At 46.9% G+C, this 16,287-nt stretch overlaps 1 protein-coding gene across 15 annotated transcripts in view; it reads right to left on the bottom strand.

Annotated features, from left to right (window-relative positions):
- Cacna1c (calcium voltage-gated channel subunit alpha1 C) overlaps positions 1 to 16,287 on the bottom strand; it is a 623,917-nt gene that overhangs the window by 85,897 nt on the left and 521,733 nt on the right. For 10 of the 15 annotated variants that reach the window (XM_085840074.1, XM_085840075.1, XM_085840072.1 and 7 more), the window contains exons 14-21: positions 14,412 to 14,619; positions 13,481 to 13,601; positions 11,434 to 11,548; positions 10,617 to 10,737; positions 10,235 to 10,304; positions 3,478 to 3,610; positions 2,987 to 3,116; positions 1,497 to 1,556 (exon numbers count right to left, since the gene is read on the bottom strand). In XM_085840074.1, the coding sequence (XP_085696200.1) occupies positions 1,497 to 1,556; positions 2,987 to 3,116; positions 3,478 to 3,610; positions 10,235 to 10,304; positions 10,617 to 10,737; positions 11,434 to 11,548; positions 13,481 to 13,601; positions 14,412 to 14,619 (958 nt within the window). Of the gene's footprint in view, positions 1 to 1,496; positions 1,557 to 1,704; positions 1,765 to 2,986; positions 3,117 to 3,477; positions 3,611 to 10,234; positions 10,305 to 10,616; positions 10,738 to 11,433; positions 11,549 to 13,480; positions 13,602 to 14,411; positions 14,620 to 16,287 lie in introns of all 15 variants that reach the window. The other 5 variants (XM_085840073.1, XM_085840080.1, XM_085840078.1 and 2 more) reach the window with 2 other exon arrangements.

Below are 16,287 nucleotides of genomic sequence, written 5' to 3'. Positions count from 1 at the left end.
CTTTTAAAGACAAATGGCCCCAGACCCAAATGAAGCTCTGGGCACCATCATAGTCAGTGCCTTGGCATGATACAGGGCACCCCCCAAGCTGGGCAGACAAACCCAAGTGTGGGAGGCATGGGAAGCAGAGGGGATGCAGGGAGGGGTGTTCAGAAGCACAGTGAGCATAAAAGAGACTGGAAGCAGAAGAAGGAAGAAGTGGGGGGAAGGGCTTGCCATGGCAATGCTTGAGAAGAGTTTCTGCTTGCATGGCAATCCTAAGGAGAAAGCACCATTGAAATCCTCAAGCGAAGCTCGGCTTGGGCTCCTGAGAACTGGGCCTCAGAGATTTCCGTGTCCTGGGAAAGAGCTCTCAGTACGTGCATGCAACCTTGAGTCTAGGGTACAACAGCAAAGCAGCTCATCTCAGAAGGGGACGCTGTTCCCCCACCTACAAAGACAAATCTGAGCCACGCAGCTGGCGAGCAAGGGAAGCTAAGGGTCAGCCAACAGAGCCTCTGAGGTCTAAGGACATCCTGGGAGGCATGCAGACCCTCCCAATTCAAGTCGTATCTGGATGAGGCAGAAATGTCAAGCCCACTGAAAGGCTGGGCATGATATGAGGGCTTCATCTGGGAAAGAAAGGTCTGTCGTTGGCACTGGTGCACAGAGCGGACATCAGCTTGTGTCTACACCAAGGATGAGCTAAAGAGAGGGCTGAGCTTCTGGGGAGAGGCCATCCCAGGCAAGTGTCCCGGGAAGATGCTCACAGACTATGACCCTTCTGGTCTGTGTAAAGGTGTAGAATCTCCACCTTGCCCAGAGAGAAGCCAACCTTACCCAAGGTCCTACAGCCCAGGTGCACCGCCAAAGCCATGCATTGATTTACGGGGCCTCTCATCAGAACTGCGGGTTACCAGGGGATTAGAGAAGCAGGTTACCAAAGGGTTAAAGACAATTTCTAGTTGTCAGCTATATGATCCAGCTGGGATGCTGGCTCTCAATCCTGCTTCAGGTCCACCATTACTGTTACACGGCCCCAATGTCTGCTTAGCTCTTGTGATTGCCTTGGTTGGGATGAAGGTGTTGATGATAAGGCTCTGAAGAGAGGGGCCAAAGTGACTCCTTCATGCTCCAGAGGTTTTGCCTTTCTAGAGCTTGTGTGGCATTTCCTCCATGCAGGAGGAGGGAGAGAGAATTTCAAGTAGGGCTTGGCCACCAACTGGTTATAAGTGGTACATGCGAACTGAGCACCGCTGACAGCCACCATGCTCAGCCAGTGATGGGGCAGCACCCATGGTGACACAGCCAGCGTGTGACTTTCCTAGGCCTTAAACTGCTGCTAAGTGAGCAGAAGGGAGCACTGTGACAGGGTAGGTTTCTCCTGGCATCAGAGCTGGGACGAAGTGGTATAGCATGAAGGGAAGCACAAGAATCAGAGAGTGAAGGAGACAGAAGAGTCAGCCAGACAGAGTGGAGACACAGAGAGACAGACACACGGCTCAGGGGAGCATTACCTTAAGGATAATTTCTAATGTAAAGATACTAGTGAAGACATAGTCTGCATTGCCTAGGATCTGAAAAATAAGCAGAATTGGATTAGTGGCTCTGGGAGTGCACCCAACACCAACAGGGGAGCATGTGTTAGCGACAAGACAGACAGCAGCCGGCAGAGAGCTGGGACTGGCAGAGAGAGGCAGGAAGAGAGAGGGGGTGGGGCTTTACCTTTAGAGCAATTTCAATGGTGAAAATGGTGGTAAAAACAATGTCAAAATAAAACAGAATCTGCAAAACAGAAACAAACAGGATGGGGAGGGCAAGGGGGGCGGGGCACAAGCAGGGCAGGGGGAGAGGTCAGTGGATGTTCACCAGAAAAGGAAAAGCACTTCAAAACAAGGTGTATCCCTGCCCCACCACATCACCAGAGCCTTTGCACAGGGAGACAGGTAGGAAAGACTTCTCCACATTAGCTCCCACTTGGGGCTAGCGCAGGGGGCTCTGGCTCCATGTGGTGTCTACAGGCAGGTGTGGGGAGCTTCCAGGTCAGGCCTCAGCAGGACATGGGTGTAATGTAAGCAGCAGCATCTACTGGGATGCAGCATGTACTGGGATGCTGCTTTCGTCAACCCCACTTACTTACAAACCCAGAGCAGACCATGGGATGCTGGCCAAAAGACCAGAGGATGGGTTTGGTTTTGCAGGGCCACCCAGATGCTCACATGGTGTGGCATTCTGTGCCAGAGGAGGACATTTACATTGCTGTCATAGCCTTTTGGGCCCTAGGAAGGAAGTCCTCCAGGTCAGCCCAGGCTGAGGACAAGTGGATTGATACTTGATTTCATCTTGGGAGTGGACCAGGGCTGAGGCCACTCCTGCTGACCTCAGCAAGAGAGCCTGGAACAGGCAGGATCCCAGAGCTGAGAGCTTTGTTTATGAACATGGCTTTGGAGCAGTGGCTCTTTTCCTCGTGCCTATGTGGCTGAGATTTAATAAAGCTTTGGGCTTTTGAGGCATAGTAGTTCTTATTTTAGTATTTAATATTGATCACCAGAACCTTGGGTACATAGCTCCAATCAGATTTCCGCTATCAAAGATGATCACAGTTTTCTTAGAATCTTAGAATGTCGGCTGTACCATTGGCACCTAATTGCCAACACTCCTTCTTGGTCAGAGGAAATGGGAATAGGGCATGAAACCAATGGCCTCATTGCTGACTTACAGGCAACTCGAGCTTCCTGGGGAACATCCACAGGCAACAAGATGCCTGACTACTGTCCATTATCAACTAGCATATCAGATGCATTTAGGTACATGCTCACTTGCTTAGTGAAAAATCCCAGGCTGGGTTTTCTACCAAAGTCCTAATCTCTTAAGGGAATTGTCACTGTATAAGAATTATGAGGTTCGCAACAGGCCTCCTAACTGAGCAAGGAAGGCAGCAGCAGAAGCCGTGGGCCTGCTCCACTCTCAGAAGGACAGGGTGCACAGAACAAAATGGAGTGCATACATGGTTCCTGAAGGAGGTGTGCTGGACGGGGTCCTCAGCAGCCAGAGAGATGCTGCTGAGCAGAATGAAGAAGAGGATGAGGTTGGTGAAGATCGTGTCATTGACAATACGGTGGCACTGCAGGCGGAACCTATGTGGGAAGGAGGGAGAGAAAGGCATGTCAGAAAAGATGGGTACCGCCCGGGCCTCTGGAGCCTGTCCCCTCAGTCCTAATACACAAGCAGGATGATTTCATTACTGCTTAGCCTATGGTGTTCAGGTGTAAACTGATGTATGAAAGGCAACCACTGGCCAAGTAGGAATACTTTATACACTCAAACCTGGTGAGGGGAGTAACTGTAGACCAACTGATTGACAATCCAGGACTCTGTTTCCATATAAGTTGTGGGGAGCTGGGAGCACTCAGGCTTCGGTACGTGAGATGCAGGCATGCACTACGTTTAGGACCAGGAAGAAAGAGAGCTCCTTTTCCTCCCACCATCCTTACACACCTGTTGTTTGGGCTGAAGATGAAAAATGCACTGGCTTCCGGCATGGGAACTGCCTTTTCCTTAAGGTGCAGCTCAGACAGTGGCCGGGGGCGTGGCCCCACAGGCATCTCTGGCTCCTCTTCATCCTCTTCCCCTATAAGGAAGAGAAAAGCTCCATTCTCAGCAACTCCACCACTCACTCCCACCTCTGCGCCCACTTTCAGACACATCCTACTGAGGATCAAGACATCATCTCTGGTACCTCTGAACTAACTATAGGACGCTAATCCAGGCAGATGCTCTGCCTCGCCTCGTAGGGCTATCCAAGGCCACCTCTGTTAGAGACAGACATTGCTGTAAGTATATAGTAGTAGGGGCTGTATGCAGGATGAGCAATGTGTTCGTGGCTGTTCAAACTGTTCTGGTTTTTAAAATCCGGAACAGTTTTAAAATGGTTTTATATGCTTGGTGATTCCCTAGTATTGAGGGAAAAAAAAACACCCAAAACCAGATGATTGGTTACTCTGTTTGGAAGGTGCTAGAGAATAGGCTGGGTAAGCCCAGACATTGCCTGTGGTATCCATCCATCTCAGCTGTAGGTGGGTAAAGAGGATGGCTTAGTTTACTTGTGGCATACCTTACGGACAACTCTATTTTTTGAGACACCCATTGATCAAATGAGAGAACTTACTATTGCCTTGCAGCTAAATTGACATGGCCACACACTGCCTTCTAAATATTTATTTTTATGCCTATAAACAAATGTTACTTTCAGCCATGATCAGAGAATCTTTAATTGCAATGGATGGTTGTAAATGCAGAGGCTCGTGGTCACTGTATGTGCTCAGCCCTAAATAGGACATTTATATTTAAGACTCAGGGAACATGACAAAAGAAGGCATGGAAGGAATCCGTGAGCCTGAAGTTAGAAATAGGAGGTTCCAAGTGCTACCTTCTGGGTATGACAGCCATTCCAAGCAGGATCCCCCAGCAGCTGAGGCTGCCTTTACATGGCCTGCATAAGACTGGGCCTATCATTAATCAGTCATGGATGGGGCGAGACTCATGGGCCCTACCTCTCCCTGCTGAACTACTGGCTTCACTGGCTTCGGGGTAGGGCAGTTATTGTCTTCAGTTGTATATCCATGGAAGCGCCCACCAGGCTGCAGCGGACACTCCTAATACCACAGTCATACAGGCAGCTCTGATTAAGCTCTACCTAGGCAGCTCTGACTAACCTAAAGTGAGTCACAGAACCAAGCAAAAAGACATGAATGTAGGGAAGGGGGTGTGTATGATGGGGGTGGGAGGAAGGCGGAAGAGGTGGGGGTGGGGTAAGAGTAACCAGAATGCACTATACTCCATATTCATGCATAAAATTGTCACGCAACAAATTTAATTAAAATTCACTTTAAAAACTTAACAAATTATACTTCAACACCGCCCCCCCCCAAACCCCACCCCGTACTTTCCCAGGATTGCTCAGAAAACAAGGCGGAGAGAGTAGAGCTCAGGCAATGACAAGAGGCCTTTCATCCTGAGGCTGTGCACTGGCATCAAGTGAAGGGATTCCTTTGCTCTTCTGGCCAGTGGTGTAGTTTTGGGAAACTGGAGTCAAACAGTTCCTATTTAGCTTGCCTCACAGCATCTATGGGAGAAGGCTCTATGTGTGCTTCTCGTTAAACGTTCTTGGAAATGCACAGCCTGAGAAAGGCAGCAGTAACACGGCTGCTCCAGAAATGCCCTTGGTCTAAATCATGGCCCTGTTTCTTTCTGAATACGGCTCTCGCCTTTGGCCCCCCCCCCCCTCTGCTCAGCCTCGCCTAGGATGGAATTATAGTAATAGTGTATGGATATTTCAGAGCACTGTCTGGCACGCAGCGGAGGCTGTGGAAGCATCTCTCACACTAGCAATCGCTACCCACAGGACAGATGCTGAGCGTATGAAGTCGGTGCCCTTCCTCATCAGTCTCATCTTTCCCCGATCGGAATCAAACTATCTCCTCAAGACCAGTCATCGCCTGGCAGTGACTTCAGTGAGGGGACTGAATTCTCCAAGCACTCCCAGAATTCCAGAGTACGATCTTAGAAACAGTGTCTTTGCAGATGCAATTAACTATGATAGACTCTGCCGGGCCATCCGTCTAACGCTAGTTGCTCCTACAAGAAGGCTTAAGGGCACACACACAAGTTAGAAGGCCATGTGAATAAAAACAGGGACAGAGATTAGCATGGTTGGTCTGGAAAACGAGCACTTCTGGCTACCACAGGAATTAGGAAGAGGCAAGCAAGGATTCGTCAGCAGAATGAGAATGGCTCTATTAAAACTGACGTCAGACTTTAAGTGAGAGAGAATGGATCTCTTTGATTTTAAGGCATCCAACGCGTGGTTATTTCTTAGGTTCCAGGAAGCTTAGGCCCTGGCTAATGCTCTCCATCTTTGAGCATCCCTTCATTGTCTTCTCTGCAGAGCTGACAAGGATGTCAGTGTAGAGACATGGATGTGAGAGAGGGGCTTGTAGGGGAAAGGGGAGGGGACTAACAGGTTGGGAGGGAACAGAAGAGGGTAAGGAGGCGAGAGTAACCAGAATGCATTATATATGGATGAAATTGTCAAGGAATAAATTTAATAAAAATATTCCTTATAAAATTAACAAATTATACTTCAAACTAAAAACAAAAAAACCCTAAAAGACAAAAAAACCCAACAAAACAATCCCCCCAAAACCACCCAACCAATCAACCCACCAACCAATTAACCAACTAACCAAAAAGACCCAAACACCACCCAGTATTCAGGAGGCAGAGGCAGGTGGATCTCTTTGTGAGTTTAGGGCCAGTCTGGTCTACAATGTAAGTTTCAGGTCATCCAGAATTATGCAGTGGGAACTTGTCTCACAAGCAAAAAGCAGAAAGCAATAAACAAAAATCTCATTCAAATTCTGGCCAACTAAAGAAAACAAACATCCAAAATCAAATAAACAAAACCCCACCGTATTTTCCCAGGAAACATGCTTCAGAGAATCGCCTTTATCCTAGTACCCTGAGTGCTCTGGCTTCAGGCAGTGACCTTCCCACCCATCCCCCTGTCCTGTCGCCCAAGTGCTGGGGCTACATGCATGTGTTACCATATCTGTTTATGTGGTCTGTGGGTAGAACCCAGGGCTTTGTGATTACAGACAAGCATTCTACCAGGTGAGCCACACCTCCAGCACAGGAGATCTTTGTTTTGATAATGATTAAACCTCCACACTTTTGCAAGCAACATAACCACAGACCCCCTTTGACCTATGTTGCCTTGCCAAATGCCCATATTATCCCTTCAAATGACCACTCTGTGAATGAGTCAACTTTTCATCCTTAGAGAGTCACTATCTCTGGTATTTCTTCAGTGACAGAAAGCTGACCATCAGAAAAATTAAAGGGGTGCCAAGGACCAAGAACAATGAAGGCAAATGTCAACACTCTGTCCAACTTAGAACAACACAGCTCAAAATTGCTCTCACAGACATCACCATTCCTCTGACATGCAGAAGTCTGTGATGGGGGTTTCAAGCTTGGCTGCAGCTGGAAATGTCTGTGAAAAGATTCCAGTCCAGATTGATCCCCCCCACCCCCAGAGTACATGGGGCTATAGCCTACAGGCCACACCAGCTTGGGATGGGCCCCTTTGGGGACCAAGAGTGGTGTGTTCTTTTGCTGTAATTGTATTTAAACTTTAAAAAACATACACAGGGGTAGAGAGACTTGTAGAGTGGCTCGCTCTGCCTGTCTGTCTGCCTGCCTGTCTGTCTGTCTGTCTGCTCTCATCATTTCCTACCATTTGCCTGATCCAGTTTCACTTATCCTTTCTGCTCTCTCTTTACGGGACTGCTGAAATGTTTTTAAAGCAACTTCTAAACACTTCAGACTCTAGGCATAAACACTGTAGTATTTTAGAAACAGAATCACCACATTATTATACTAACATGATTAACTAAAATCTACTTAAAATAATTTAGCTCCTAGTCCATATTCAATTTTCTCTCCATTATCTCAACAACTTCATTTTAAAAATAGACATTGTTTATTGGGGATCTAGCCGAGCTCTCTCCATTCCATTGGGTCATTGTCTCCAGCAAGTCTTTAACATTCTCTGCAGCCTTCCACACAAACCCTTGAGGGTTTTAAGGCATCAAACCCTGGGCACACTCTGCTCTTCATTATAGGTGAGCCACAGACACCGAATCCCACTTCCCCTGCGGGGAGAAGGGAATGTGGGTGGAGGAGCGAGAGAGCTTCCAGGGAGGAGGCCTACCTACCAACCTTTGGAGACCTAGTCGGAAGCCAGTGGAGGCAGAGCCACGGAAACATAACTTTGCTTAAAATAAATAAATAAATAAATATGGCTCTCCGCCACCTCCCTGGGTTACCAGACCAAGGCAGCCTGACCTGTTTGGAGAAGAAAGGTCACTCAAATTCACAGTCATTTATTTGCTGTGTGTTGACTTCAAGCCTGGAGTTTGTGACAGACTGGCAGCTTGAGGAAGCAAGCCTAAGGCTTATGCCAGGATGGGGTTTCCAGAAGCTGGGAATGTGTACTGTGGTGGGAGAGCCAGGACCTCCGACCTCAAAACCCTCCGGAAGGATGCAGCCTGTCAGTCACGCGTCAGACAGAGGCACAGCATGGAGTCAGTGAGAGTTCCTCTTGCAAGAGAGGCCTGAAAGCATTTTATGGAGCCACAAATGGGACATCTGTGATGGCAGCTGTCCTCATAGTGAGCAATGCCTCTTGGGTAATGACAAGATGGATTTTGGATTGACTATTATTAGGTGAGCATAATGCAGCAACATATGCTATACTAATAAAATACGCAAGTTGACAGTGATGGCAATACACACGGTGTAATGAAACCTTAAAACACAGTGGTGGTGCAGGAGCACGGCTTCGTAAACTGTGGGTCATGACCCCATGAGGGGTCATATAAATGAATGTGGGCGGTACAGAAACTTTGCCCATAGTGAATTGTTTATGGATGTGCAGTTGCCAGAATGGAATTCAAACGCAAAGGTGAGACATGAGATGAATTGGAGCCGCTCTGGTAGCACTTGCTCAAGTGTCACACAGCTTCCCTGCAGCCTAGGTTCTAACACCCAGCATGTGCTTCCGCTGTGTGCGCTACCACCCCACGGTACACCAGCAAGTCCTGCCTGAGACATTGCAAGTCAGACTTAAAACCACTGCTAATCGTAAGGAACATACAGAATCTTCTACGCTTCCCGAATCACAATGGTTTAGTTGTGGGAAACAGGCAAAATTTCACTAGCATCAGTCCTCTGGTGTAAGAATCTCATGTGTTAGAATGCTAGATTTTAAAAACTGCTGTTCGCGTTGCTGACTTAAGTGTCATTAAAAAATTGAAATGAATTTTGGTTTGGGATTAGGATGACATTTCTAACGATTTCCGTATCCGGCCCTAAGCATAGGCCTACTGTCTTACAATGAGTTTTATAGGAAATAGTATTAGCGCTGACAATTTGAAGGTGCTCTGTGTCCTGCGGCATCAAATTTCAGCCAAATTTGTTTCTTTATATAAAAATAAGTCTATCCATCTCATTAGTATGAAATTTTGCATTAGTTTTTAATATCTGGTAAAATTATATGTATATAGGAGAATTATTTTATGATGGTTCTTTATGAAATTTATTGCTAGTAGAAAATATTTCATTTGTATACTTATTTTATATATCTATATACTTGAAGTGGCATAAAATTTCCTTGGTTGTGGCTGAAAAAGATGCCTCAGAGGCTATGAGCATTATGTCCAAGAAGACCTAGGTTCAAGCCCCAACATACACATGGTGGCTCATAACCATTTCTAACTCCAGTTCCAGGGGGGATTCAATACCTTTTTTGGTCTTTGAGGGCACCACACATGCACACAGTGTACAGATATCCATATAGGCATAGCGTCAATACACATAAAGCAATTTTTTAAACAAAATGTTCTCTTTTGAGAGAAAAGAGAACACAAGTGGAAAACGTCATGACCCTCTTAGGGCAGAGGAAGGTTGAGAGGCAGATCTCGCTCACACTCACACTCACACTCACATGAACACAACTGGAAAACATCATGACCTTCTTAGGGTGGAGGGAGGTTGAGGGGCAGATCTCACTCACACTCACATGGAAGGAATAAGTTCTACTGCCCACGGTGGAGGGGGAAGAGACTGCAGCTCAAAGAAGCCTGGTATTTATTTTATGAAGAACCAGATAAGAGATGTTCAAAGTCTCCAAAAATAGGGCTATAGAAATGTTAATTACCTGATTTAATCAGTGTATATCATATGTGGATAAGTATATCTCTCTGCTCTCCAAAAAGATGTGCAATTATCACAGGCTAATAAATATTTTAAATATGTTTGAGCATGATGGAAATGTCAGCTACCCTAATTCCACATGGTACACACACTGAATTACCATTGACGGGGGAGCTAAACCCCCTCTTAAAGAAAACCAATAAAGCAGTAATTTAAAAAAAGAATAAAGTCAAAGTAATTATAATTTAAAAACCCTTCTTCAAATATGGTATTGTCTCTCCTAATATGATTGTGAGGAAACAGGAGGGACATTTCCCTGAGATGGCTGCAGATAAGACTGAAATCCAGATGTGAGATGCACAGTGGTGCAGGAGCGGGTAGATGAACGAGAGCCACTGTCCCCACTGCTTGGCCACTCCCCCATAGCCGAGTCTGTACCACAGCCTTTCCTGTCTCAGGGTCAGTAGCACAAAGGTACCTGCAGTGTCTGGGTTGGAGTGTGGACTCTTATCCTCGTTTTCACTGGGCTGGAGGTCATCCATGTTGATCTAGGCAACCAAGGGAGGAAGAAGAAAGAGTTCAGTTAGATGTGTGCCAGGGATCTTGGGCAGAGAGAGCCTTGGAATTACATCATTTCAGGGCTGAGCTAAAAAATAAGCATCTTTATCCCTGTACCTTGCAGTGACTCTCAGAACATTAGAAAAGGCTGAGGTTTCACCAGTGTGTTTTCTTTCCTTTCAATTCTGCCTGTCACCCTCTACTCCCCTCACCCATCCCTTCTTTCCCTTTCCTTCAGGTAAAGAACAGGAAGACCCTCCCTGTCTTAATGATGGTCCCCGAACCCTAAGGAAGCCCCTCACCTTGGTAGTGGGTGGGGATTCTCCATCTGCTGTAATGGACTTCAGTTCAATTTTCTCCTCTTTGCTTTCCTCCACGGCTGGCTTCTCCATCACCTCCTGTTTCTTTTCTGGGCTGGCAGTCCTGGCCGGTCAGCAGGAAAAAAACCCAGAAAGGGATGTTTACTGGAATGATAGTGGACAGTGTAGATAGGAGCTGCTTTGTGGTCTTCTAGGGGCAGCAAGATCACCCCTGGGCCTACATTCTATCTTTTCTCTAGGGCACATGCCACTTGCAGCTCCACTGTAAGCTGCACAGGGCTGGGGCACCCCTGGTTATCTGCACACATCTGACCTCATCCAGAGCCTTAGTTGTTCCCCCCTTAAATCAGAGGATTCTGGGTCTCACTTATGATTGGTTCCTAGAGGACCTCTGCTCAGTGTCCAGCAGAGGCACGGCATATGATTGTCCTTGCTAGATAATTATGGAATGGAATGTAGAACTTTATACTGCCTTCCTAAGACCCCAATGGTACACAAATAGTGAGAAAGCATTGTTTTTCTGAGCTGGAGTTGGGTCTCCTTCTGAGGTGGCTTTCCCCTCTCTTCTCTTTGTGTTCTTATGGGTTCTCTTCCCAAAGGATGGCTCCTCACTTCCTGGACTGGCAGGGGAAATGCACCGTCTTTGCCCAGACTACAGAGCCAGGACTAGGAGCTTTAGGAGAAGTCACGCTACTGTAGAAGCCTCACTCCAGCCCATTTTGGCCAGGATGGTCATCAGATGAGCACCAGCCCTTTCTCTCAAAACAGTGGGGATGGCATTCTCGGCTTAGAGGGTTACCTGGCCAGCTTCTTCCTCTCCTTCTCTTCTTCCTCCTCCTTTTGGGCTGAGGTCAGGCTCTCCGCATCAGCCAGGTTGTCCACCGCAATGGCCAAGAACACATTCAGTAGGATATCTGTTTGTGTCCACTCTTAAAGAAAACGACCCTTGGTTTTGGGAAGAATGACAGCCACCAGGGTTGGGGAGAGTATACACATGCAGAAGGAAGAGTTTCCCAGGACAGACAGACAGACAGACAGACAGACTTCTCTTCCCCAATCATCCTGCTTACTATTTGGAGTTTTCTAAGTGGTGGAGACAAGGCTGGCTTTGTGGATGGGAGCAGGGCAGGGCTGAAGCATCAGGCCTGCCTGGCTCTTCCATTGCTAGATTTCATTATTTGTTTTTACCACTGAAATAGCTGTCTCTGACCGACATCATAGGCAGTGCCATCTCTAGGATATTGCTCATAAGACCTACTCTCCATAACAGGGCACCAAAGAGATGGCTTAGAACCTCTGTCAGCTTTGAATGTGAACCTGTGTAGGCAAACACCCCTAGAGAGTCTGACTAGAGCTGGCCAGACTTGAGACTTTTTTACTTACGCAGTCATCTGCCTCTCTCCCCCACTCTGCCAAGCCCTGCCTTTCCACCCACAGAAACACTATGGGCCAGAGAACCACAAAGAGGGGGTAGATGGGAAAGTCTTGAGTTGTTAAACCCTATATCCAACCCAGGACATTCATAAATTCACATCACTTTCTACACAGAGCTAAAACTTCACAGAGGAGGGGTTCATCCTAGAAGATTACTGACGCTTGACCCAGGGACACAGGAGGGGTCTATTGTGCATTTTCCCAGGTAAAACATTGAGACGCTTTAAGCAGTACAGTACTTCCTGTCCTTCTGTTGCAAGCTCAGAGTCCCTTATCAGAATGCTTAGAGCAAGAAGTGTTCAGATTTCAATTTATTTTTCAAATTAAAAAAATATACATGATAGGATTTATATTGAGGACAGGGCCTAAAACACATGTTTTATATCTATATCTATACAATCTATATCTATAAAATCTATATCTATATCATCTATATCTATATCATCTATATCATATATATCTATATCATCTATCTATATCTATCTATCTATCTATCTATCTATCTATCTATCTCTTTTACACATACTTTGATATGTACTTTATAAAAAACCTCTAAAATTGTGTATATGAAATGTTCATATGTTTCCCCATCTAATGCAACCTATAGGCACTTAAAAGGGTCCAGATGTTGCATTGTTGGATAGGGATGCTCCAGCCTGTCTTACACTGCAGATACGCTGAGGAGGGAGGCCTTTGATGTGCCAGAGGTTCCCCAGCTAATAGAATGCCAATTTTGTCTGCAGGTGGCATAGTGCTCTTGATTTCTGAAGTACAGAAACTAAGGATTTCACTCAAATTTTGGACTAGAGTATTTCTATTTTATTACCTAGCTCTGGACTTCACTCTCACAGGCTCAAACAGTGGGAGAGAAGAAAATCCAAGAATGAGAGGCCCTGGGGTGCTGTCCCTGACTCAGATAGGGAAGGAGCTATCAGGTCCCCTCGGTAACTTGTGCAGCTCTGCCTATGACTTTAGGCCCAAGAACAGCTTCACAGGGAGGAAACTGATGACCACACGGGGTGGAGATCTGAGTAGCTTCAGAGGCTCCAGAATGAGCAGGGCACAGACCTCCAGGCATATTACATGCTAGACTTTGTAAATTTGGCTGCATAAACCTCTTTGCCTAGGGGCCACATTCACTTAGACTACAAGCAGAACACACTTCCTAGAGAGGGGTGACCCAGTTCAGAACTGTGTGGTGCACTGTCCCCTGGGTCCCAGACCCACACCATGGCTGAAGTGGTTCTAGGCCAGGCCATACTTCCTTCCAAGGGTGGGCTTGCCTAGCTAGCCTATGGATGGGCAGCTCCAGCATAGAGCCCCAGCCAGGGCCTTGGAGCACATGCACAGCACTGTGCTAAAGGCCAAGTGGGGGGCAGCAGGGTGGGGGCAGCATCAGCACCAAAGGATACAATTTCCACAGATGAAGAGGATGATGAAGTAAATACAGACTAACATCCCTGGAAAAGAGGGGCCGCCATAAGCCATGATCCCATCATACATCACCGAATTCCAGTCCTCCCCGGTCAGGATCTGAATGACACATTCCCACCAATAAGGGACACAGCGTTAGACCAACAGCAAACCCCCAAACTCCCCTGCCCTGCCCTGCTCTGCCCTGCCTGCCCTGCCCTGTCCCACTGTAATTAGCAGAAATGTCCCAAATCTCATTTCTTCCTTGTTCTGGCTCCCAATTATTCTTAGGAACTACAAACCTGGGAAAGTTAACCCCTGCCCACAGACAAAGTGCACGGCCAGTAGCAAATAAAAAGACTCTGTGGTCAACACAGTATGCTGCTCTTCACAAAGAGTATAAAAGATGGCTGTCATTGGTTCCCTGGGTGGCAGTATCAGGTGACTGTGATCCTGAGGACTCTGACAGGCCACACCTATGTCTATTAAACAGAATCTTTTGGCACCATCATTAAGATTTTAGCAATAGACACACATTATTCCCTCTGATCTAGAAATGAATCTACTTGTAAACCCTAATACATGCTATTCTAGCTCTGTCATATGCCAAAGCATTAGTGAAAGTATGGCTTCGGACCAGCCGTAACTCTTCCAGCAGCGAGGATGTGGCTAATGGGTGCCGTGGCCACACAAACGTTTGTAAACAGACCACTTAGGCTGTTTTATCATTAGTCTGTCCACCTGTACAGCTCCATGGAGGGCTGAGAGACAAGACATGACAGAAACACCCTCCAGGGCTGATCTAGGCTGGCGTCATGCCTAGTGAAAGGTGCTGCCCTCACCACCCCGCCTTTTCAAGGCTGCTTCTTGCCCACCTCTGACTTCACCACTGAGCAACCCTCCCAGTGCAAACGGCAGCAGAGCCCATACCTGAAACACAGTGAGGAGAGACTGCGGGAAGTTATCGAACGTGCTCCTACGGGTCTGCATCTCATCGAAGTTGAACTTCCCTCCAAAGAGCTGCATCCCCAGGAGGGAGAAGATGATGATGAAGAGGAAGAGGAGCAGCAGTAGGGAGGCGATGGAGCGCACTGAGTTCAGCAAGGATGCCACAAGGTTGCTCAAGGAATTCCAGTACCTGAGGACAGACAGGGAGGTCAGGTGTCTCACCCCTGCTGTCCTCCACCACCTCTCACCCGAGTGCCCTGCGAGTCTGGTACAAAGCTCCGGTCCCTGCTAGCTCCCATTTCTGGGCTTGGGTAGCGGTGTGAAGGGGACTCACAGTTAAGGTGTGGAATGGTAAGTTTAGTATCTGTAAGAGGCTACAACAATAAGTGGGAGGGCTCAGGGACCAGATGTTGCCACCCACTCTGCCAGCTGCTGATACCCTCGGACAAGTCATTAGCTCTCCCCCATTTCCTGCCTTCCTGCCCCAAAACAAAACAAAGCAAATGGAGATAACGGGAGCGTGAACATCATTAGGTAGCCTGGAGGATAATAATCCTCCCTTCCTCTCCTTAAAGCAGTGCTCAGTAGTCTGCTTGGCACACAGATAATTTAAGTTTATAATTACCGCGGACACTTCTGGTTTTTAACAGAGGAAACAAATTCCCCTCCTCAAAAAAATGCCAGTCTGAACAGATTCCAGCAGCAGGTATCTGGGTAGGTAGGAAGAATACTATTACTCAGACAGAGTAAAGAGAGTGGGCAGAGCTTAGTGACGGCACCGACTTCCCTGTCTCTATGGTTGGTTTTTCAAAAGTCATTCCTTTGGAGACTCTGACCCTGTTTCTAGGCCTAGATATGTTTAGTTTTAATAAGAACTCACAGGATTCTGATAACTTTGGATTACAACTAATCCATCACTTCATTGGGGACAGCTCCAGGCAAGAGTCCTCTAGGGAATCCTTTGGGTGTATAGTTTATTAGGTCAATGATCATAGGGAATAAGGACCTTTTCAAGGGCCCATCAGAGTTACATCTGCTGGTAGCTGAGTTCCCTCCCCATAACTCAGATTACCATGGCCATGGCCATGTTGCATCTTATCCGTGATAACTGCCACAAAGTAACTCTTGTTTTTTATTTTTTTTTCTTGCACAATTTGGGAGTAAACAACAGTGATAAAACCATTAGAATAACGTAGGGCTGTACACTCAATCCCTGGCTCTGAAGATGTAGCTGACTCTTTGGTATTGTCTTTATATGCCAGTTCCATTACGGTAAGGATGAAGTAACTTTTATCCTAACTCATAAACTCATCACTTTTTCTGAATCAAATTATAGGATCCAGTTGGCCTGGCTACCCCTCAGTCCATCCTCCTGCCAGCCAATCACCCCCCACCCCCCAAATTGAGCGGTATGTAACCATAATGGTTCCTTTACTTTCCTCGGTCTCACGGTACCTTGGAGTCAGTCCTTATACGCTAGGATTGGGTTGCTCTGAACACCCCTGATGTGTGATAGGCTCCCTGGAGTCCCTGTAGGCCAGAGTTAGTGTTGATCTGCTTCATGCAAGAAGTTAAGAAAGACTTGGGTCTGGAAGACCTTTCCTGATTACACTTGAAACAGCTTCTTCTCCAAAGGTTGGAGAGCAAAGGTTACTCAGATGTTTACCATAATATCCTAGTGTTTCCTCTCAGGTCCCACAGGGAGCATGAGGTGGCACTCCCTGACACTGGGGATTGGGTGATTCTCAGGTACTCAATGAGGTGTTTGCTAATAAACCGGTACTCAGAAACCATGAGGTGGCACTCCCTGACACTGGGGATTGGGTGATTCTCAGGTACTCAACGAGGTGTTTGCTAA

This window comes from Mus caroli, unplaced genomic scaffold (assembly GCF_978045245.1).
Source record: "Mus caroli unplaced genomic scaffold, Mus_caroli_1 scaffold_7, whole genome shotgun sequence".
NCBI classification, from domain to species: domain Eukaryota; kingdom Metazoa; phylum Chordata; class Mammalia; order Rodentia; family Muridae; genus Mus; species Mus caroli.
This window is presented reverse-complemented; position numbering and strand designations above follow the sequence as displayed.